The sequence below is a fragment of the Psammomys obesus genome, unplaced genomic scaffold (genome assembly GCF_907164565.1).
Source record: "Psammomys obesus unplaced genomic scaffold, mPsaObe1.curated_primary_1811, whole genome shotgun sequence".
In the NCBI taxonomy this organism is placed as follows: domain Eukaryota; kingdom Metazoa; phylum Chordata; class Mammalia; order Rodentia; family Muridae; genus Psammomys; species Psammomys obesus.
The window spans coordinates 6,064,084-6,088,366 of record NW_026590061.1 but is presented as its reverse complement, the minus strand read 5'-3'; the positions used below and the strand labels follow the sequence as shown (position 1 = coordinate 6,088,366).

The 24,283-nt window shown below is 39.1% G+C and overlaps 1 protein-coding gene across 1 annotated transcript in view; it reads right to left on the bottom strand.

The window, feature by feature from the left end:
• Nucleotides 1-24,283, bottom strand: part of LOC129675665 (solute carrier organic anion transporter family member 1A5-like) — a 37,160-nt gene extending 12,877 nt beyond the window's left edge. The window contains exons 1-7 of the mRNA XM_055605647.1: nucleotides 24,217-24,283; nucleotides 18,918-19,059; nucleotides 15,202-15,334; nucleotides 9,674-9,780; nucleotides 6,807-6,953; nucleotides 3,440-3,538; nucleotides 2,136-2,357 (exon numbers count right to left, since the gene is read on the bottom strand). Of these exons, the coding sequence (XP_055461622.1) occupies nucleotides 2,136-2,357; nucleotides 3,440-3,538; nucleotides 6,807-6,953; nucleotides 9,674-9,780; nucleotides 15,202-15,334; nucleotides 18,918-19,059; nucleotides 24,217-24,276 (910 nt within the window). The 5' untranslated portion in view covers nucleotides 24,277-24,283. The remainder of the gene's footprint in view (nucleotides 1-2,135; nucleotides 2,358-3,439; nucleotides 3,539-6,806; nucleotides 6,954-9,673; nucleotides 9,781-15,201; nucleotides 15,335-18,917; nucleotides 19,060-24,216) is intronic.

Genomic DNA, 24,283 nt, shown 5'->3' with positions numbered 1-24,283 from the left:
ATGACACTTGAGTTCTGCCACTGATGCTATCACTTCTTTATTCCAGGATGGATAAGCTACAGCTTAGCAAGGCTCCAGAAATTTTGCTGCAGCCCAGACAACCTCAGCATCTCACCAGCACTTCAAAGCAAGACATGCATTAGAAGCACGTAGTGATATTTTTAAACATCTCTACATGAAGGTCTCACTCTAAGGAATGGTGACTCAGTTGGTGTGTGCCAAGCACCTTCCAAGTGATTTAACAAAAATGTTGCCCTGTTTAAGGAACTGAGAGTCAAGTTTGCAGCCTGTCTCTAGAAAATGGATTGGATCTCACTGATGGTAATTTGGATGAAATTTACACTTAATAGTCTTTTTCCTTTTCTTATCGTCAAGTCTACTGTCTTGATTTTCTAATTTTATCCTATCCTTAACAAATAGCCTAAAATTTCATTGAGAGACAAATATCAAGAAGAAAACACTTAGAAGTAGAGGCAGAAAAGTTTAATTTTTAAATGGACTCCAGAGGGAAAATCCATCTTTATGAGTGAGATGTTTGTTGTCAGTATTCCTGGGAGCTGTTGAACTCATCCATGTTTGCTGACAGCCCTGTCTTACTAAATGCATCTCCACAGTTACAGTTATTTTCTGTGTGTCTTATTTTCTGTTAAGCTCTTTCCTAGTTTTGAAATTAGGTTGATTTTGAAATTAATTGCACAGGCCAGTCAGTATTGGCCCTTTCAAAAGAATTGCTAACATGACTATGATACTAAAAATGTTCAAGCCCTTACACTGGCTCCTAGTGAGACTGGCCTCTCAGCCATGGTCTGTAGTGTTGAAGGAAGACCTGTGACTATTCAGTGCACATACTGTTGGGGGCTATGAGCGACTGAGGAAATAGTGATGTCATCCATAAAGTGCTCCCCATAGTACTCTGTGACAGAACAACACAGAAATCCACATATATAACATACTATTACCCTCTTTTGACAGGTAAAACAATGGCCCTGTCCTATCTTCCAATTATGCACTTTATGAATTCCAGAGCCCTAGGCACACCATTTATGTTCTAGCTCTTTTGAGAATACTGCACAGTTCTTAACACACACAACTGTGAAACTACTGTTAACTGTAGTGCAGGGAATCCTATGAAAGGGGAGATAATGGGACCTGGAGAGGATAGGAGCTCCACAAGGAGAGCAACAGAACCAAAATATCTGGGCACAGTCTTTTCTAAGACTGATACTCCAACCAAGGACCATTCATGGAGACAACCTAGAACCTCTGCTCAGATGTAGCCCATTGTAGTTCAGTATCCAAGTGGATACCCTAGTAAGGGGAACAGGGACTGTCTCTGACATGAACTCCGTGGCGGGCTCTTTGACCACCACCACCCCCTGAGGGGAGAGCAGCCTTGCCAGGCCACAGAGGAGGACAATGCAGCCACTCCTGATGAGACCTGATAGACTAGGGTCAGATGGAAAAGGAGGAGGACCTCCCATATCAGTGGACTTGGAAAGGAGAATGGGAGAAGATGACGGAAGGAGGGTGGAATTGGGAGGGAATGAAGAAGGGGGCTACAGCTGGAATACAAAGTGGATAAACTGTAATCAATAAAAGAACACCCCGCTGCTAAACCTTAGCTTCTCAGAGAACTGTCGTTACTGTGCATCATAGGTTAATAACATCCCTATCTGTTTTAAAACAATCTATTCTAAGAGAATACTTCATCAACGTAGAGTATTATGTCACCTATCATGTTTTCTCTTTCAGCCATGACTTCAGGAATGCTCACAGCTAAATTTACACTTTTCTTATCAAACAGCTTTTTATATTTATCATTAGCTTAAATTTCTGTTTATTCATGTTTTTAATTTGGACTAATGTTTCCTATAAAATAGGTTTTTCCAAATAGAAAGGAAAATATATTTGCTCACTGGGTGTTCAGATTAACTTGAAATTTTCATAAAGTATAATCTAAAGAAAGTCAGGTTCCAGATTATGTCAGTTGTTTCCGAATAGTGACTGTGGAAGACATTTACCACATCTGAGTAGGGAAGATTAGTGACAAACTATCTTAACACAGCACAGCCTGACAAGTGCCCACTGAATGCAGACCCATCTGAACAAATAGAGTTGAAAAATTTCCTGTTTGCCTTTAGTGATTCCACGGGTTTCCTCCTTGGCCTTTTCTCTTTCTTTCTCTTCTTTGTCATTTTTGGTCACATCCCCATTATCCTCTAGTGCTTTCTTTGGGAGTGTTTTTGGAAAAAAGAAAAATGGGATGCTGGTCAGGATATTCACTCCTGCACAGATCAAAAAGCCGATCCACCAAGCCCCAACCCAGCGTATATCAATGGGAGTGATGGTCAGATCATCTGTAAAGAAACACAGATATTGTGTTAGCTTGCACCATTCTTTCTGTGTAAACTGTAGAAAATTATTAGGATTCATGAATTCATCTAACCTAAACTTTGTATATTATTTGTAAACAATTTACACATTTCATATTGTTCTTATTTGGGCCTTGAACTTTTGGCCTTGAACTCCTCTGCCTCTACTTCTTAAATTATGGGACTACTTCTTAATCTTGGGCAGATCAGGATCTGCCAGGTTACTGTGCTAATTCAGACCTTTAAAAAAAGTGTCTGAGATTCATCAATTGGGTTAAGAGAAAATTATGGAAGAAGAAAAAAGTGTGGTGTGTCACATGGCACAATAGTTAAAACTAATTTTCAAAAAGACAGAAACAAGATTTGAGACATACTTAAGAAACCAGCTTTAACCTGATGTATTCCTGACTCAAAGCATCATAGTAGCTAAGGAAGCAGGCTGGAGAGACAGTTCAGAGTTATCGTTGCTCTTGCAGAGCTTCTGACTTCTATTCCCAGCAACCACTTGGAAACACATAATTTCCTGTTACTCTGATTTCAGGAGATCTGACACCCTCTTGACCCAGCCGATACCCACACACACAGCGCAAAAACACAAGAAGGAGGGGGGCACATATACATAACAAAGATAATTAAATAAAATGTTATTAATTTATTTTTATATTTTGTGTATTCAATTAAAAACTAATTTTATCTAACAGAATGTCGTGATATATTTTCCAGCAGTAATGAGTTACCCTGTTTGTCATGAGAAACCTTTATAAATTGGTGCTAGTCACATAGCAGAAAGATCTGTTTTGTCATCCACAGTGACTGCCTTATTGAGAAAAATGTATGTGAATAAATTTTTTTTTGAAACAAAGGGTGTGGCTGAAGTATGCTGAGAGAATTGTGGATTTTGAATCTTTAGGTGGCATTTTTCCCTTACTCTGTTCCCCTTAGGTCTATCATCTAAAAGTGATATTTATCTAACTGAAGATCAAAAAAGGCAGTGGTATATATAGCACCCCTGAACATTCTTCCACATGCTAGGGATTGGGCTGTGTAAGTGAAACACATTGTGTTACCTGTATTCACAGACCCCGTGTCTACGTAAATCCTTGCACAGAAGGATCCCAACAAAAGTCCAATCAAAGGGCCAATGATTTTTCCTGTTTCTAAAATCCCTGGAAGTAAACAAAGACAGAAATTTACATGAATACACAAAAAAATCTGCTTGTACAAATAAAAGCTTGAGATTGAATTATTTTTTTAATCTTAGGTTTATTTTTCTTCCTTTGCAGAGCTGGGCATCCAATCCAATAGGCCAGGCAAGTGATCTACCAATGACCTACACATTCCACTAGCTCAGATATTTTTATATATTCAATAGATAAAGAAATTAAGCCTGATATATATATATACATATATATACATATATATATACATATATATACATATATATATACATATATATATAATGTCCATATATATGTTACATATACATATGTGTGTTATGTGTACATACATGGGTTTTTATAAATATTGAGAAAAAAGCTCCCATTGTTGCAATATGGATTGTTCACCGGAACTTCCTGTGTTGCAGACTTGTTTTCCAGGGGCACATCACTGGAGTCTGATAAAACTCTTCCCAGGCAGGGCTTGGTGGTGGGTCTTCAGGTAATCTAGAGTAGAACTATAGCCCCTTCCTTATTATATTTGCTTCCCAGTCATAAGATAGGCTGGATATCCTTCCGTCATGATGAGCTACCTTGTGGCAGGCCTTCAAAGCACAGTTCAGCAACATAAACCAAAAGCCACAAAGCGGTGGGCCAAATAAATCATTATCTCAGGTATTCATTAAAATGAAAGAAAGTTTGACTGACACAGAAGCCTCATTATTTAAAGCCACTTTCCAAATTCTCTTTTACACTGAGTTAAAGGCAAAGACTGTTCTATCATAGGCAGTCCCATCAAAGCCATGATGTGAACAAAGTCCTTTGATGTGTCCATGGCCATGTTTTCAGAGCGTCTCTGTCATGCTTAGCTTTCATTGTCAACTTGATACAACCTAGAATTAATTACCTGGGAGTAGAGTCTTAGTGAAGTACTGTCTACGTTGGGTTTGGGTGTGGACATGTCAGTAGATTTCTGAATTAAGTTAATTGAAGTGAGAAGACCAAGCGCACTGTAGGCAGTCCCATTCCCTAGGTAGGGAGTCCTGAACTTCATAAGAGTGGAGAAACAGTGGAGCACTACCGTGAAAGCAAAGACATAGCATGTGTACATTCACTCTCCCTGCTCCGGTAGTGGTAACCAGCTGTTTCAAGCTTCTGCTACTGTGACTTCCTATTATGACAATTGTAAGCCAAATAAACCCCTTTCTCTCCAAAGTTTCATTTTCTCACATCAACAGGAATAAAACTAGCACAGTTTCTAAATGAGTGTGTGTTAAAATGAATTTCTTGTAGCGCATCTTCCTCGAAGTTCTAGTCTTCAAACTTCCTTCCATGGAAAGAATGTGTCCTGCTTGGCAGTGGCATCTCTCATTATTGCATTGAACTACACATGGCTGCTGAGGGTCCTGAGCTGCAGCCTGGTGTGGGATAAGTCTAAGGGGTGGGGCTCAAGAAAGCTCCACCCAGTCTCCATTTCTTAACTCCTGCAGGAACCCTGCTCAGTGCAACCATCTTGGCTCCTGTCCACTTCTGATGTTTATTTCTTAACTTATATAAAGTTGGCCAGTTCCACATCTGACTGCTTTCTCCTAACACCTACTCCAAACTGTACTTGTTCTCTCAGATGCTTTCTCTTTGGCTTTTCCTGCTGACACTTTAACCAATTTGCAAAGAATTCCCCAGTATGTGGACTTATGAATTCTCAATACTTATATGTCTTCCCTAAGCAATTTCATTTCTTCCATATTTATCATAAATAACTATTGGTTTTTATATTTTTTGTTTCTTTGTCTCTTCAGGTACAGAACCATTATGAAACTGCATTCCAACTTTCTAATTTGTTTTATAGTTATTTGATTATATATAGGAAAACATATATAAACACATATAATATTTATATATTATATATTTATTTATTATATAATATACAATAAATATTATCTATTTAATTATATAATAAATTATATAATATAAATATATAATTATAATTTATATATAATTATATAACATAAATATATAATTGTAATTTATATAATTATATAGCTCTATTTGTGATACTAAGTGCCTATTTATGTATCAAACAAAGATACATGAATTATGTATTATTCATCTTAATACAGTTATGATATGTCATATATTTATGTATATAATTTTATGTATTTATATTTTTTTATATATTTATATATAATTTTTCTATAGGGTTTGAAAAAGACATCCACATTTTAACAATTTATTGTAGGAAAGTGCTTCTATTGTTTTCCTTAGATGTCTGTAAAGAGATCTAAAGACAAAGACTAGTTTAACACTACAAAAGAATATTGCCAAATTTAAAAGTCTCCAAAAAGGAACAAAAGGGTTGTGTTTTTTTATTAATTAGTTCATCTTCATTAATCCTAAGCCTATTCCTTTCTTCTCTTATCCTTTTGGGTTTTTGTTTCTTTTTTTTTTTAAGAAATATGTCTACATTAATCAAAACATCTTTATATACTAAGTTATAGATTTATAATCAACTACAAACAAATTTACTCAAGAACAGAAACAAATTATTCATAACAAACTAAGACTATTTAGGAGGCAACATAAGAAGGCAGACACTAAATTGGCTCTTGCCTGCTAGATGCATAGATATTTTTAAAGATAATTTCAAGGAAAACAACTAATTGAATGAACTCAGATATTTATTAAAATTATGAAGAAACCTGTCTAGAATGAGGGTTTATAAGAAAGGAAACTGTGCCATTAACTTCATAAAGTAGAGTACAGAGCCCGGAATAGTAAAAGAGAGTGGATGATAAGAAACATTATGGTATGGTGGTATGTTGGTATGGTGAAGATGATAGAGAAGACATTATAATCACAGAGTTTGGAAAGTCTTACTATGCAAAATTTATGAGAACATGACAATAGAAAACAATACAGGGACAGCCAGATGTTTCAGCAGGTAAAGGCCCCTGTCCAAACATGGCCTGAGAACCAGAAGCAAAAATAGAAGAAACAATTGATCCTAAGGAATATTATTTTCAGAAAATACTGGGGAACTTCTTAATAGTTTAGAGATAGCATCGCCGCATCAGAGGACTGTTGATCCCCAGACCAGAGGCCTTTTCAACAGTGAGGTGCTGCTTGATGAAATAGCTTGTCTGGAGCTACTGGTTAATCCCCCATTGCACAGTCTAATGACCTACATGTGTAGCACTCTGCTCACCCTCTGGAAACCACAAAGCATCCAAACCAATAATCTATTTGTACATGCCTAAGCCTGATTTTTCAAACTTACCAATGTATAAAGGGGAATTTTCAGATTTGGCAAAATCTTCTATGTAGGAAATACCCAAGGGCATGATGGGAGTTTCACCAATTCCACGAATGACATTTCCTATCATTACATATATCCACATTAATGATTTCATTTCTTTCACACACTCTGCATTAAAACAAGAGAAAACTGCATGTGTATATTGACAGTCAATTTTATTGATAGTTAATTCAAATTTTTCTCTAAGCCTTTCATAGGTCACAAGCCCACGACAACCATACAGTGACATACATTACCATGCTGGCTGTGCATCAGGGAGTCACCCCTGCTGTGTACTTGAGAGAATACTCACCAATGGAGCATAAGTGCTATATTGGGGCCCATTTCCACTTGGGTGGGAGAGGTAACAAAAGATGAATACCCCTTCCCAATTCAGTGTTTAGTGACAACACATTGGTTGTGAGAATTCATACCACAGTAATAGACAAGCAATAAAAACAAGGACTCTCCCTCACTGCCAGGAACTCAGTTTTCCACCAGCCAGGGAACCCAGTTAATTAATATGTGCATTGCCTCATTCTTTGACAACTTTGTGGAAGAAAAAAAAAAACAATCATGTGTATGTCTCTGACAATTCATGCTGTACTTAGACAACACAAATGGAAGTTTGAAATCTCTATAGCCTCAATTACTTTGTCGAAAGATTTTACCTAAATAATAAAAATATTTTCTATACATCCCATCATATAAAATCAACCAAATATGCTAACTGGTGAAGTAGCAGATGATGAGTGGAATGACAAAAAAACTAGGCCAAAGGGAATAAAAGGCAAAAGGAGAAATCTTTGAAGGTTTGCAAGTACCTCCCAAGTTTACCCTAAGCTAAATAATAAATATGCCACTCCATAGGGAAGCTGTAACATCATGCTTTCAGGGAAGTGAAGGGCAATGCATCCTCTCTTGTGGACTGGTCAGGGGCTGCCCAAAAATGTACTAAGCACAACAGGCCATTAGGCCTAACACTTATTCATTACTAGTTCAGGAAAATAAGATTCCATCTCCAGGAGTTCATAACTGTGTTTTTAATAAACATGATGATTTCTGTCTAGGGATCACAGGTAGACTCTCAACCCTCTTCTAAGGCAAAACTGAAGTATCAGATGCTGGAAGAATAAAGAGTTTTTCTGGGACTCTGCATGTGGAAAGATCTTAATTTATGTACTGAGATGGAAGAAGGAAAAGAAGAGGCTTTTCAAAAGTCGGTTAGGGAGAGGATAACTGAGATCACTGTCTCAGTTATCAGGAGATGAGAAACCTAGCATGGAGGTCACTGTCTCTCCTTATGACATCTCTGTGGCTCAGAGCTTCAGACATGGCTCCTCTTTGACTCTCAAGTTACTTTGATCTCCACAGATTCCCTAGCAGCAGTGACAACTACAAGCCTTGAAAACTACTGTAATTTCTGTGTGGTGAATCTGGCATAAAATGGAGATGTTCTGGTCTGAGATAATTCTGCTGAGTCAGCTCCAGACTGTGCTCAGGAAATGTGTTGGGTCCTTTAGTCTACCTGACATTAATAGCACTTTTAAAAACATATATGTAAATGTGCGCACCTTCTGTGTACCACATGTATACAGGTGCCCAAGACAGCCAGAAGAGAGCACCCAACTTCCCAGAACTGGACTTAGGGGTGTTTGTAAGCAACCCGTCACTGCTGGAACCAAACCAAGCCCTCAGTATGAATAGTGTGGTGGTCTGAATGAAAAGACACCCTAGACCCTCTGATATTTAATACTAAGTCTCTGCTGGGTGCTGTGGTACACACCTGTAATTCCAGCACTTGGGAACCCAGAGGCAAGTGGATTTCTGTGAGTTTGAGGATGGCCTGGTCTACAAAGTGAGTCCAGGACAGCCAAAGCTACACGAAAAACAAACAAAACAAACAGAAAGAAAAGAAAAGAAAAGAAAAGAAAAGAAAAGAAAAGAAAAGAAAAGAAAAGAAAAGAAAAAACAACCAAACAAAACCTTAAGTGTCCAGTGGTGGTGCTATTTGAGGAGGTCTAGGAAGAATGTCTCAGTAGAGATAGGCTTCAATACCTTAAAGTGTCACCCTACTTCCAGTTTGACCTTCTCTGCCTTACACTTACACTGAAGATGTGAGCTCCTAGATTCCTGCATTTACTGCCATATTTCCCTGCCATGACTGATTCTCATTCTTCTAGAACATGCCTCAAGAACCTTACTAGGTCACCTAAGACCATCAGAAATATCAGATATTTGCACTATGATTAATAAAAGTAGCAAATTTATAGTTATGAAGTAGCAACAAAAATAATTTTATGTTTGGGTTGCCATAACATGAGAAACTATATTAAAGGGTTGCAAAATTAGGAAATTGAGAACCACTCCTCTAGAACCGTAAACACAAATAAACTCTTCCTTGTGTAAGTCCCTTGGTCAGAGTAAAACAAAGTAACTAATATATGCAGCAAGCACTGTTATACAACATCTAGCTGGGTCTGGAGGGACATGTCTAGAGACAGGCCATCATGGCTCTGCCATACTCAATGGACTAATCTGTTGATAGAGTCATGATGCCGGCATTATTGAGAAGTACTTAAAGAAGGAAGGTGGGCCTAAGTCTCTTATGCTTGTGTGACCAAATCTACAGTGTTGGTTAAGAAATAAAGGAATCTTAACATATATATTCAAACTCAGGAGGTAGAGTATTCTAGATTATTAGACAACTCACTTCCCTGAAAGGAGAAATAAATTTTGTTCATTTGTCTTACATTTCTACTAAACTGAGTATCATATCAAAGTCCTTCATAAGGGAGTATTCTGTGGCTGATTCTCTGAGCAGAAAGTAATGAGAAACACTAGTCAACCTGCTGGGTCTTGCGTTGGCTTTAACGTCTGGGTTCTGTTTTCCATACACAGGAAGCTGTCTGAAGATAAGTTGCTTGCAGGTGTAATCGTTGTTTCATATTCATATCTGTGTGGACACAGGAAACATTCACTGTGAGGATCTGAATGAAAGGAGAGCATCTGTAGATTAGTGACCCCTGCTTCACTGAAAACACAGCATCTAGAGCCAGTAAAGACATGTTTACATAGCAGTCACTCTCATGACCATAAATCCTATGTGAGGCCAGCGAGATGACACAGCAGGTCAAGCACTTACTGCACAATCCTGATAACCTGAGTTCAGTCCCTGAAACCCACATGAAGAAAGGAAAGTAATGACTTCATAAAGTAGTCCTCTGATCAACACATGTACATGCACATACACACAGACACATGCTTGTGCTTACACATGCCTACACACACGAAAACATATACACACATAAACAAAAGTCTAAAGATGCACACAGAGAAAGAGAGACAGAAGAGTTAGAGAGCGAGAGAGAGAGGGGGGGATATCTGTATCATTAAACTGAACCTGCGTCTAAGCTTGAGAATGGCCTACACTGCATGTGGTGGCTCATGTCTATTTATGAAGCATTTGAGAGGTAGAGATAGGAAAATCAGAAGTTCAAGGCCACTCTCAGTTACACAGCAAGTTTGAGGGCAGCCTGGGTTTCACAAGAGTCTGCCATTAAAAAGTAAATAAGTAAATAAAAGTAATAGATATCATCAAGAGAGCTTGATAATCACCAAAATGTGTTCCTACTTATATTTAGTTGTCAAGTCTCTCCATGAAAGTGACATAAATTTCAAATTCTCTAATGTCAAAATTCACTCTCTGTAATTTCTAAATAGCTATTTTCTGGAAATAATTGGAGTGATATAAAGAACAAAAGCAAGATAATAAAAGAAAGCCTCAATAAAGTAGAATTAAGAAGACAAAAGCTTTAGAGAGACACAAGCAACACAGAACAAGACATCTGCTTAGTTCTCCAAGCTGTGGCCCTATCCTTCCTTTCTGAGACTTCAAACAACCATTCTTCCATGTGTTCAATAACTCCAACACAAGATAAAACTCCATACACCATAACAAGTGGTGAAAGAATCCATCATCTGATTACAAAACGTTGTGGCTCCAAAAGTGCTAATAAACTGTGGTCCTTAACTTGAGCAAATCACCAAGGATCAGCTTGTCTGAGAAAGAAAATGACACACTTCACAATGAGGAAAATGTGTCCATCTAAGCCTTTGTTCCTATGCTAGCTCTATTTGTAAGTGTTTGTTAGATGAGGGACAGCAAGGAGAAAACACAGGCTGCTGAATTTGAGTATGAAATCATACCTGCCAAACATTTTAATTTCTAGGCTGCACAATATAGCACACAAAAAAAAGTCAGCATAACATTCCCTTAGAACAACTTCTTGGAGGTCCCCACAGAGTTGGTCAGTGAACTGTGTGTGGACAAGGTCCTGTGTCTCTCTACTCACAGTTCCATGAGAATAGGACAGATTCAAAGAATTATCACCCTTGGAAAAAAAAAGGTAGAAAAACACAATAATGATCTAGTATATCTTGACATTGATGAGAATAGAACAGGAAATGGAAAAATATTTTTAAAATTCTATCTACTATCACTTCATTTGATTCATTATCCACTTAAAATTCAGTTGTTCATTCAGAGACCATTCATTTCCCCAAATGACAATAAAGTGTCAGTTGGAATGTTTCAAAACAAAAAAAAGGGAAAAACCCATTTCCTCAAAGATAATGAAATTTAGATATGGAGATGCAGCTCAATTGGTCTTGGTGCCTAGCAAGCACCACCAAACCCAGGTTTGATCCTGAACACTCAATAAAATCAGGCATGGTGGTAAATGGCCTGTAATCCCCAAACCCCGGAGATGTAGGCAAAAGGATCAGAAGTTCATGAATATTCTTAACTACAGAGTGAGTTCAGCACCACTGTGTTTAAAAAAAAAGGGGGGGGGTTGTGAGATACAAGATGCCTCCACAAGTAAAGATGCTTATGTGGAAACCTGACAACTTAGATTCTACCTCTGGTCTCACAGGGTAGAAAAAAAATCAACTCCTGAGAATTGTTGCCTGACCTCACATGAAAGCTCATGCACATTTCCTACCACCAACACAACATATACAAACAAAAATAGCTAATAATACAAAACTATAAATGATAGATCAAAAGTATGGTCAACTTAAACTCTGTAAAGTAATTCTAATCCAGCAGCATGGGTGCTTTGGCGGGAGATAACATCCAAAGACCTTCTAGGTCTATGTAATCCAGTGGGAATGCAGACATACCCTGGATTACAGTATGATCTGGCTGGACTACAGACTCGCCTATAGTACACACTTGTAATTTCAAACAATGAATGTGAAGATGTTTAACTGAGAGGCAGACAAGGTGACTAATCAGAAAAGATTTGACAGAATAGGATATGCCCAACTCTTACCAGAACAGAGGAAAGAGGCGATTTAAGAGAGCAACAAAGAGGGAGAGAGAGAAGGGACAGTTTTACAGAGACAGGTTATAGAGAGAACAAGCTAGACACAGATGGAGACAGAACAAACCAGAGAATGAGAAGAAGTCAGAAGATTAGAACAGATTGCTTGAGTAGTTTGAGACCACACAGAGCAATTAACCAGAAGCTGAGAGAAGCACATTTGAATCAGTCAGCTTGGAAAGGAGTTTTAGGCAGAACCGGTGAGCTTAACCAGCCAGCCAGAATGCAGAAAGAGCTAGAAAGGTTGAGCTTATTCAGCAGTATGTCTCAGAGGCTGAAAACATTCTAGGCCTAGATTAGATTCTATGGAGACTAGAAGCTTCCAAGATTAGGCCTAGGTTAGCATATAGAGGCAGTGAGCCACCCAGAAAATTACTTTAGGAAATTAAAAGTTACTTTTACAAAGCTCAATAAAATTTTGATATGGGATGTGGATATGCAAATTTCCACTGAATCAAAAGTAAGATAACCATAATCATCATACTATGGTAGCAACAGGTTATGTTCCAGGCTACTCTGGAAAGCTGCAAGAAGAGACTCCCAATGCAGCTCCCACAAAGGGTACACAAAGCAAAGAGAAAATTGAGTGTTAAAGTGCACATAAGAAATAGCTAGATCCTCATACTCATCTTCCATCTCTCCAAGTGGAAATGCTCACAGATGCAAGAGTCTCCAAACAGGTACATTGAGGACACAGACGTTGAAAAGGAGGAACATTATCTTTAAAACTCTGCATACTAAAGGGTTATATTCTGATTCCTTTCTGGTTCATAGTTATGTCAACCACTTTTCAAGAGGAGAGAATTTCTGCCTAGGGCCACAAGTTATCCATGTTCCCAAGATAGCTCAGAATCAAACAGTTCTTCTCAATCACCAGCAAGTCCCCACTCAATCACCTGCTGATTCATTCCTTACCTTTTTAACAGTTTTCCTTAAATATAAATAAATAACCAAGAACATCATGAGGACACTCTATTACAGTGAAGTCAAAGACAAAAATAACCTACACTTGAAGGAGCCAGGGACAATGGAGCATAAGGAAAGTCATTCAGGAAATACACTGAATTCCTGAGAAAATAAGATATTCCCTCAGAAAAGATATTTAGGGTACAGAGGTGCCCTCAACAATAAAATTTAGAAATATGATAATATGAGTGGCAAGGCCATTTAAGTGACTGGATGACAAAGTTAAATCTCCCAGGAAGTACTAAGGAGATGGGAAGACATGAGGTTAGAAAACCAAGATGGCAAGATAGGAATGAAAACGAAGATGCCAGGGCTTGAATTACAGCAGAAGGAGGAGGGGAGAAAGAAAAATATTATCAAGGAGAAAAGAGGACAAGAAACTTTCAAAATGTCCTGACCTAAGGTATCTGATTGAGGTGGCAAAGAGCTTATATCAATAGTCATCAGTTTCAGACTATGGAGATAAAAATTAAATCAGTCAGAAGAGTTAGAAACTGGTCACAGGCATTAGAATGCTAATTCTAATTCCCACAAACTGTGAAACAATTTCCTCAAAGTCTGTAGGGACTTTTTTTTTCTCTACAGAATGAAGTGTTGGGGAGTAAACAGGAAAACAGATGATAGGCTGCTCCTCCAGTGAATGTGGTGGCTCATCCTTGTACAATCAAGACTTGGAAGGCTGACACAGGAGGATCACCAAGAGTTTAAGGGCAGCCTGTACTATACAGCAAGACCCTGTCTCAAAAAGAAAAAAAAAAGCAGACTAGAGGGATGGCCCAGTGGTTAAGAGCACTTGTTACTCTTGAAAATGGGTTCATTTTCCATCAACCACATCATAGCTGACAACCATCTGTAACTGCATTCCAGAGGACCCAACACTCTCTTCTGATCTCTGTGTACACAAAATACATAAATGGTGCACATAAATACATACACATAAAAGAGTCATATACACATAATATATAAAAGAGCTGAAAATAAAAGAAAGAAAGAGAGAGAGAGAGAAAGAGAGAGAGAGAAAGAAAGAAAGAAAGAAAGAAAGAAAGAAAGAAAGAAAGAAAGAAAGAAAGAAAGAAAGAATTTAAAAGGGAGAAGGGAGTCAGGAGGAAGAGGAAGCAGACGGAAGTAAGTAAGATGAATTCATAAGGAAAAGAAGGATGGGGAATACCAAGGAAATGGTAACAAGCTGACCTAGAAGTTAACAGTTCAGAGGCAGGGGGCAGAAGCAGCAGACAAGAACAAGAGGCATCCCCAGGACAACAGTAAAGCCTATGACCAGTGTTGAGAGCTGTCACCCTGCCAGACAGTGAGGGACTTGTGCAAAAACCAAGAAAAGTCAGTCAAATGAGGAGAAAATAAGCTAAATAAGCTAATATTACATCTAGGAAAAAAAATGAGTTCTATAACAAAGAGTAGCATGATTCTAGTAGAAAACATTTTTATAGTAATGCAAAAATAAATAGTAAATTTTGTATATTCAACAGTAAAGTATTAAAAATTAACAAGACGTGAAAGCAAACAGAAGAACTGAAAATTGTCCTCTGAAATCTGGGAGAAAAGTAAGAGCTAACTCATCATACTTTCAGTTTTACAATTTTCTGTGTAAGTTACTTTGGTAAGCATGAAAATAAAAACCAGCCATGACATTGGTCTATCTCTTGGTGACCCACAATTATGTCAAATTGTAGACCCCCTGTAAGCAAAGTATCAAACTTGTCCTGAGGAAGGACTCAGCACAGGGGTTGGCAGATTCAGAATCCATTCATGTGCCTCAACTTCCTAAGACAGAGGTGTCTCAAGTCCCCACTTCACAAATTGCCTGGATGGGACCTTGAAATGACCTGAGTTCACAAGAGTCACAAATCATATTGGCAGACCAGGAGACCACTTCTTCTAATTTCCATATTAGCCTTCTCTATTTGTGGGGAGCACTGCTCCTCCCAGAGAGGAAATTTGAGCCTCCTTTCCTATAGGTGAAAGTTGAAACTAAAATATCATCAAGTGCTGGAATGACTACTCACCGGCCCATGAGGAAGTGAGGTAGTGATATTATGAAACACCCTAGGCCCATAACTGCACATCCAACACCAATCATGATAGGTCTGTGCAGTTTTGTTCCGAAATAACTCACGAATATAATCAACAAAAGGTTTCCTGGGAGGGAGGAAGGAGAATGCTTGTTTCAGTAAAGTATTAGCAGCTCTTAGTCAACAATCTCTCCAGCATTTGGACTCGAGGGTTCATGGTCTAACAACCACCTTAACACAGGGATTAGTGCTTAGGATGTCTTGTGCGTTGTTTTCATATGTAGAGCAACTGTGACACTGTGGGAAGGTTCTCTTCCACTCTGGAGAATACTAAAGCTCTGCTCAGGCTTGTTCTGCCCCTGGGATTGGACACAAAGGCAGTTGTCAGCCTGCACATCACCTCCGACCTCTCCTTTCATGCCTGCTCTATGCAAATTCAAATGGATTCATGTTTTTAACTTACTATTTAAGAACAGCTTTATTGCTCAACATGGCCAAGCTGTATGTCTGCTTCTAGTGTCTCCTCTTTCCTTATACCAGGTAATACTGTTAGCAGCGAGATGGTATAAGACCTAACCCTCCAACTGAACCTTAGATGTACATTGCAGGAGTCAAAATGTTAAACCAAAAATTGATCTTTGTGGTTTAGGAGAAAACTTTATTCAAAGAAACTCAATGAAAAGTCCTGCTCTGGCAGAGAAGCACTGGATTAACATGTGACAGAGAGGCCTTTGATAAGCATGTTTTAGAGCTAAAACAACAAGTGGGGCCTGGAGGAACAGACTTGCCATCCCCAGAAGAGGAAGACTACAATATCAAAGTCAGCGTGGGATACAAAGTGAGTTCAAGACCAGCCTGAGCAACTTAGTGAGACTTCCTTAGTGTGTGAGGACCCAGGTTCAATCATTAGTATTATTCACTTACACACACACATGCACGCGCACACGCACACACACACACACAAGTTGAAAAGAATATATAAGCAAGTTCTCTACAAACCACATATTTTTAGTTTGAAGAGAATATTTACACTGCTCATATTATACTTAAAGGAAAGATAAGAAAAATCCAATTCTTCTTTAGCAACTGAGCAAATCTGTAAGTGATCATAAATATCTGGAAGTCACTTGAAGACTTTGGGGTTTCTTTCTCAATTTTATTTCTCTCTAGCCTGAAATCTAAGGATATATTGCAGTATTTTAAATAACTTAAATGCACAGGCTCTTGTCTGAAATATCTATTGGTTGAAAAGCAAAACTTTCCCTCCTCATGTTAGGCTGATTGCCTTTTATATTCCCTTGCGGTGTCCCTCAGATAACTGGTGAGAAGGCATGGGAAGAGAGGTAAGGTGTGGCTCATGCTAGGGTAAGGTTGCTTGAAAACCACCTGGGGAAATGCCCACCAAAAGCTTCTTTCACAGACAAATGTGAATTGCTACCTCTCATAACTATTTCTTAAGACATTCCCTTAAGTCACCTGCCACAGCAGGTGGTGCTAAAAATAGTTAATATTTTAAACAGTTAATATTTTAAATAGTTACTACTTTAAATAGGAATATTTCACCCTTAGTCTAAAATCCATGGAGTTCACAGAGTTTTCCATGAACTTGGGTAAGAATTATTTTCAATAATCATTAGCTGGTCGCTAGCATTCTGTTCATGGCAAGTAGGTAGCAATAGTGAAGAGAGCAGCCATGATTTCTCCACCAGTCAAACTATAAATAGTGGTATGTGACATCGTGGTTGTTGAAAATTCTGCAAAATGTCATGGAGCCTATATTAAAACTCAGATATAGTTGTTGGGAGTTGATCTAGAGCTACTATGAATTAAAATGTCAATTGCTTGCCCAAGATCCTTACTGTCCTACAAGCAAATTCTCATGTATCCAAAATGTTGTTGTGTGAATGTTGCCTCCCAAATTATCCCTGATTGGCTAATAAAGTTGCCTACAGCCTGGGCTAGACAGAAGAGAAATAGGCAGAGTGAAGTTTTGTGCCTTGTGGAGTCACAGAAAAACCACGAGGAGGGAAAGGAAGGAGGAAGAAAAGAGCATGTCACCATGGGTTAGCATAACCAGGAGCACATGACCAAGGGCAGCTTGGTCTGAGAACTGGTTTGATGGAGCAGAAGCAGTCCAAATGAAAGAGATGAAGGTATTTATGGAAATTTTGAATGGGAAGCAGACAGGATAGCTTAGAGGGTTGATATCTACACAGCCCTAATGTTTTAAGGTTCAGTATAAATCTAACAAGTTTCTGTCTCTTTTATTTATAAAATAACAGGTAAAAGAATACCTGCCACTGTATTAATAACCAGCCTTAATCAATATTAATAGAATAATTAATTGTTTACAAAGCTGGTTTGTGAATAACTGCTGCCATAATAATTTCCTGTATTAATGAATATGTACAGAATACTTTATTCTCTTTATCTTACTGTTAAAAAACAAACATTTTCCTGTCTGACAGAATGATTAAGTGTCCTGATAACTTTACTTCAGTTTAACTAGCTTCCTCCTTACCTATATAGTTTAATTCTTTTTGCAAGTAAAATATTATTCTAAAATCATGAGCCCTCAGCATAGAAAGGTCAATATCCTCTTTCAACCCCATGCTGGTTCTCTGCCATCTGAGTTATAAAAGACATACTCCAGAGTAAGCTACAGTCTCTATACATTTCTCATCCCTGCAACTCTCTCCACGCTCATGTTCTAACAACTTCCAACTTCACATAAAACTGGGCTGACTTCATCCTCAAACAACTGACTTAATGCTCTACCCTCTGAACAAATCTTCCCTTTACATTTACCTGTCCATTTTGGGGTGTTGGAGGAGTCTGAAAAACCTGTATGCCTTCAAGAGACTGTCTACCATAGTACAACTGTGTCCCGCAGAACAATATTCCACACTTGCTGCATCTAACACATAAATCATGAGCAGAATCTATGTGAGGTCCATATAAGGCATTCACCCTAACTCCAGTTAAGACCTGGGATGTGGGTGCAAAAGTAAGCACTAAGGAGCTTGACCCTGGGAGGCAGGACAGAGCATCCTCAATGTGGGTGGGCTTCTTCTCAATCCTGATTTTCATTGCTGTTTTGATTCAACACAGTAAGACAATTTCACTAGGAAGGAGGTAAAAAATTATGACTAATCTAAGAAGAAAAGTACCAAGACTTCTGGGTCACTTTATTTATGGAGGGAATCTTTCCCTCCTTTACCCATTCTACTCTCCTATGTCAGTTCATCACCCAAAAGCAGGAGTTGGAGTTCATCCACTCTTCATAAGAAAGATGAGGAAAGCTTCCTCATCTAGTGGGTAAGAGTGGAGAGCCATGAAGCTCACACACAGAATAGGGAAAAAATTTTACTCTCTCACTTGGAACATAAGTTCCTCCAGACTCTCATATCAACATTCTAGAATGCCAAGGAAAAGGCCTTAATTTCTCTTTGAGTTATGAAATGATAGAATTCGATATTAATACTCTAAATCTTCTGTGATTCCTTGCAGGAGAGAAAAAGGAGGAAATGTCAGGCCATGTGGCAATAATTAGCTGCCATCATGAGAACAGTTAAATAAGTGGTTTCTTTACACCAAACCAGGCTACTCAACCAAAGTCAGGAGCGTGTAACTTAGATTATATAGTGTGATGCAGGAAATAAGGAGAAAATATCCATATATAAAAACAAGCAAATGTATAAATAACTCACCCATCTCAAAGCTCCCATTGATTAATCCAACTATAGACGTGGGGATATTGAATTGTCTCTCTATTTGTGTGAGCATGGAATTCATATAACTTCCAGATAGTGATTTGGATAAATATGCCCATGTTAATGCCAACAAAAACATCTAGGAAGAAAAGTATTTAAGAAAAATTAGAACTTTGCTTTATGATTAATTTCTGATTATATATCTACCATTTGCTGACAAAGGAGCCTGTTCCATGAGCTGGAGGATTGTATCCATCGTAAACAGCCTATGAACATTTAAGAAACTTTAACGTGTAAGCTCTCCTCTGTCTGCCAGTGTTCTCACTCTGGTAAAATTAGAACAGTTGGTTAGTGGTGGTGAGTGGTGTAGCTAGGTACAGCTTTGCTCTTTTCAGTTTATCTTATTCACACAGAAAGACATGGGTTGTGACATGGAGTTATTCTATGGAAGACACAGCTATTGATGGGTCTTCAGCATTGCACTGTTATCTGCAGGACAAGTGCTGTCCCCTTTAAGGAAGGGAAGGAACAGAACACAGAGTTACACCAAGGCATTGTCTCCACAGCAGAGCTACTGTGTTCTCTCTTCAGGAATAACAAGTCTCTGGATGTACTGGGTCAGTTCAACACTTTTTCCTCTTTTTCGGCATTCTTGGGCACAACAAGCTATACTCTCACTACTGGAGGCGATGGCCACAGCAATGTAACCTGTGATTTTTATTCTTTTGGTTAACTATGTTAACACTTCAACTCAGCACTCCAAGCAGTGTTTATGGCATAGAAATCCAGGGCAGAACTCTTGGGTTCCCTCAGGTGCAAGATGATAAAGGGTGGCACTATTAGGAGATACAGCTTTGTTGAAATAGGTGCGGTCTTATTGGAGGAAGCCTGTCACTGAAGGTGAACTTTGAACTCTCAGAAGCTTAGTCAGGCAGATTGTCACTCACTTCTTGCTGCCTGCCAATCCACATGTGGAACTCTTGGCTCCTTCTGCAGCACCAGTTCAGCCTGCAAGCCACCATGCTACCCACCATGTCAATAATGGACCAGACCTCTGAACCAGTAAGCCAGCCCCCAATTAAATATTTTCCTATGTAAGAGCTGCAGTGATCATGATATCGCTTCATGCCAAGAGAAATTCTAAGACAGAAACTAAAGATGGACTTTAAGAAGTAGTGTATATAGATGTACCACAGTTTCTGCATCCATTCTTCAGTTGAGGGGCATCTGGGCTGTTTCAAGCTTCTGGCTATTACAAATAAAGCTGCTACAAACATGGTTGAGCAAATGTCCTTTTTGTGTACTTGAGCCTCTTTTGGGTATATGCCTAGGAGTGGTATGGCTGGATCTTGAAGAAGCGCTATTCCTAGTTGTCTGAGAAAGCGCCAGATTGATTTCCAGAGTGGTTGTACAAGTTTACATTCACACCAGCAGTGGAGAAGGGTTCCCCTTTCGCCACAACCTCTCCAGCATGTGTTGTCCCTTGAGTTTTTCATCTTGGCCATTCTGATCGGTGTAAGGTGAAATCTCAGGGTTGTTTTGATTTGCATTTCACTAATGGCTAATGAGGTTGAGCATTTCTTTAAGTGCTTCTCTGCCATTCGATATTCCTCTACAGAGAATTCTCTCTTTAGCTCTGTTCCCCATTTTTTAAGTGGATTACTTGGTTTGTTGCTTTTCAGTTTGTTTAGTTCTTTATATATATTGGATATGAGTCCTCTGTCAGATAAAGGAGTATTACTCAGCAATGAAAAATAAGGAAATCATGAAATTTGCAGGTAAATGGTGGGACCTGGAAAGGATCATCCTGAGTGAGTTGTCCCAGAAGCAAAAAGACACGCATGATATATACTCACTCATATAAACATACAACATAGAATAAACCCACTAAAATATGTACATCTAAACAAACTAAGAAAAGAGAGGACCCTAACTAAAATGTTCAATCCCCATCCTGAAAGGCAAAGAGGATGGACATCAGAAGAAAAAGAAAATAGGAAACAACCTCGGAACCTGCTACAGAGCGCCTCTGAAAGCCAGAAGAAAACAGGAAACAACCTTGAAACCTGCCACAGAGGGCCTCTGAAAGCCTCTGCAGTATAGACTGTCAAAGCAGATGCTGAGCCTGATGGCCAACTGATGGGCAGAGTAAATGTAATTTTATGTAAGAAGTGGGAAATAGTAAGAGCTGGAGGGGACGGGAACTCCACAAGCAGAGCAACAGAACAAGATAATTTGAACACAGGGAACTTACCAGAGACTCATACTCCAACCAAGGACTATTAGTGGAGATGACCTGGAACCCCTGCACAGGTGTAGCCCATGGCAGTTCAGTGTCCAAGTGGGTTACATAGGTTACATAGTAATGGGAAGAGGGACTGCCTCTGACATAATCTGATTGGCCTGCTCTTTGATCACCTCCCCCTGAGGGGGGAGCAGCCTTACCAGGCCACTGTAGAGGACAATGCAGCCACTTTTGATGAGAACTGATAGACTGAGATCAGAAAGAAGAGGAGAACCTCCCCTATCAGTGGACTTGGGGAGTGGCATGCATGCAGAAAGGGGAGGGAGGGTGGGATCAGGAGGGGAGGAGGGAGGGGCTTATGGGGGGATACAAAATGAATAAAGTGTAATTAATAAAAAATTTTAAAAAAAGAAGTAGTGTTTGTAAATAGCTGATGACTTTTCTGTACAAATGCTGTTAATTCCAGTAACTAATAAACACAATACTAATCATTATTTCAAACTTTGAAGCTGGAGTTGCAGCTCAGAAGTTAAGAGCCCTGGCTCTTCTTAATGAGGCTCCGGGTTCAGTTCTCATCACTCACACGATGGTTCAAAGCCACTTGTAGCTCTAGTTGCAGGGTATCCAGCACCTTCTGGCCTCCACTGATACCAGACACACAACTGGTACATGAACATACATGTGGGCAAAAATCCATATACAAATTTAAAAATGTTAAAACACCTTAAATGCTAAGGAGGAGGTATAGAGCAGGGATAGAGAGGTTGCCAGATGTGTGTGAGTGCCTGGGTCTAATCCCTCATACCGGTAGTATGGGATAGCCCCTAACGGTGGGACAGAGACAGATGCGCGCACACACACACACACACACACACACACCCTCAGGCAAATAAAGAGAGACAGAGCCAGAGAGAATTCTCAGAGCAATAATCTTTTTTTTTTTTTCTAATCTTAAAAGGTAAAACTACCATTAGCCTTTTCAGATGAAAAACACTGAAGTATAACCAGGTTGAAGAAATTGTATAAAATGGCACATCTAGGAAAATTAAGAGCCAGGGGATGTGCTCCCCAGTCGTATGTGAGAAGGAAAACATGAGAGTTTGGGGGTTCCAATAATTTGTACATCATTACAGAAAAAAAGCATTTCCCAGGAGCTGAGTCTGAGGTCTCTCTTTTAGGTAAATAACATTATGCTACATGTGAATAAAGGTAAAATGAGCTTTTACTAGGAGGCAGCAGCTCAAAGAGGAATGTGTGAAGGATTCTGCAGAAACTAGGCCAGTGCTCGAATTTCCTGGGTTAATATAAATTCACATTTTGTGATGTAAAGATGCCTTTGATGTAGGGAGTTGGTCTGATGCTTGTATTTTGATGCTAATTACTGGCCCTCAAGATCTAGTTACTGCCTAGATACACCTATCCTTGTTGTGTAAACTGCCTAAAACATTATTGCTAATTGGTTGGTTAAAAGTCCTAAAACCTGAGCAGGGCAGAATGGGGTAGACAGGGCTAAGGTTCCAGGGCTTTGGGTTCAGGAGAATCCCAGGAAACAGAAAGATGGGAAGAGAGGAGAAAAAAGGATACAGCAGTAAGTTAGTATGAAGAAGGACTAATAATGCTGTGGAAAGATCCAGATGAAGAATACAAGCAAGTATTTATAAGATGAAAGGTAGCCCAGATAGGAATGTTTAAGGCAGATGGCATTGCCTGGGGGCTGGGAGGTGGGTGGTGAAGTTATTGAGACAGTGTAGGTGGAAATATCTGCCAAGCTCAAGGTAAATAAGGCAATTATAAAAACCAACAGTGTCTATGTCTTATTGATTGTGATAGCAGGTTAAATCATACCACCATAATAACTATAGGGCAAATAATAAATGATGTATAGCCCAACACCATTTTATTTGCACTACTTTGGATCTATGAGAACAGTAGTTGTCTCTAAAATACTTAAAACCACAAAAGCAGCCAACAGAATAGATAGTTCTCTTATAAACAATGATTATTGTGTTTCCCAAGCTTGAAGAAAATATTTGTCTGACCAGGTCATAAGTCATCTTTGCATAGTAATCAACAGGTGAACTGTCTCTTAGCCATGACCTGTAACTTTCTGCCAGAAACTCCTGAAAGCTGAGCACTGGATTGACCTCTGATTGCCGACTAAACTCCACCACAAGACACACCTGAAACATTTTATTTTATTTTTAAATTTTTATTTTTTTAATATTAGTTACAGTTTATTAACTTTGTATCCCAGCTGTATCCTGGTCCCTCGTTCCCTCCCATTCCCACCCTCCCTCACTCATCTTCTCCCTTCCCCTTTCCAAGTCCACTGATAGGGGAGGACCTCCTCCCCTTTCATCTGACTCTACTAGCTTATCAGGTCTCTTCAGGACTGGCTGCAATGTCCTCTTCTGTGGCCTAGCAAGGCTGCTCCTCCCTTGGGGGGAGGGGAATGGTCCAAGAGCCAGCCATTGAGTTCATTTCAGAAATAGTCCCTGTTCCCCTTACTAGGATACCCACTTGGATACTGAACAACCATGGGCTACATCCGAGCAGGGGTTCTAGGTTATCTCCATATTGGTCCTTGGTTGAAGATACAGTCTCACAAAAGACCCCTATGCCCACATATATTTGGTCCTTGTGGAGCTCCTGTCCTCTCCAGATCATACTAACTCCCCCTTCTTTCATATGATTCCCTGTACTCTGCTGAAGGTTTGCTTATGAGTCTCACTATCTGCTTTGATACACTGCTAGGTAGAGACTTTCAGAGGCCCTCAGTAGTAGGCTCCAGTCCTGTTTCTTGTTACCCCATCCTTCTTTCAGACCATCTAAAGCATTCTGATTAGGTTTCATGAATGAATAATTCTGGTTAGATATCCCTAATTATTAAACCAACTTCCTTAAGACAAGAAATTAACAACATACTGGGTAAAATGTTATGGAAATGTTATGGAAAACTTCATGTAAGCTGAGGAATATTACATGCACTTTCAGTGCTTGCTTAAAAGACTCTTGTGTGTATAAGCATGTATACATCTAAACAATCCATACCTTGATCTTGGAAAAGCATCTGACCACAGGGATTCCAACCCCTTGTTCAGTTTCTCCCATGTTGTTC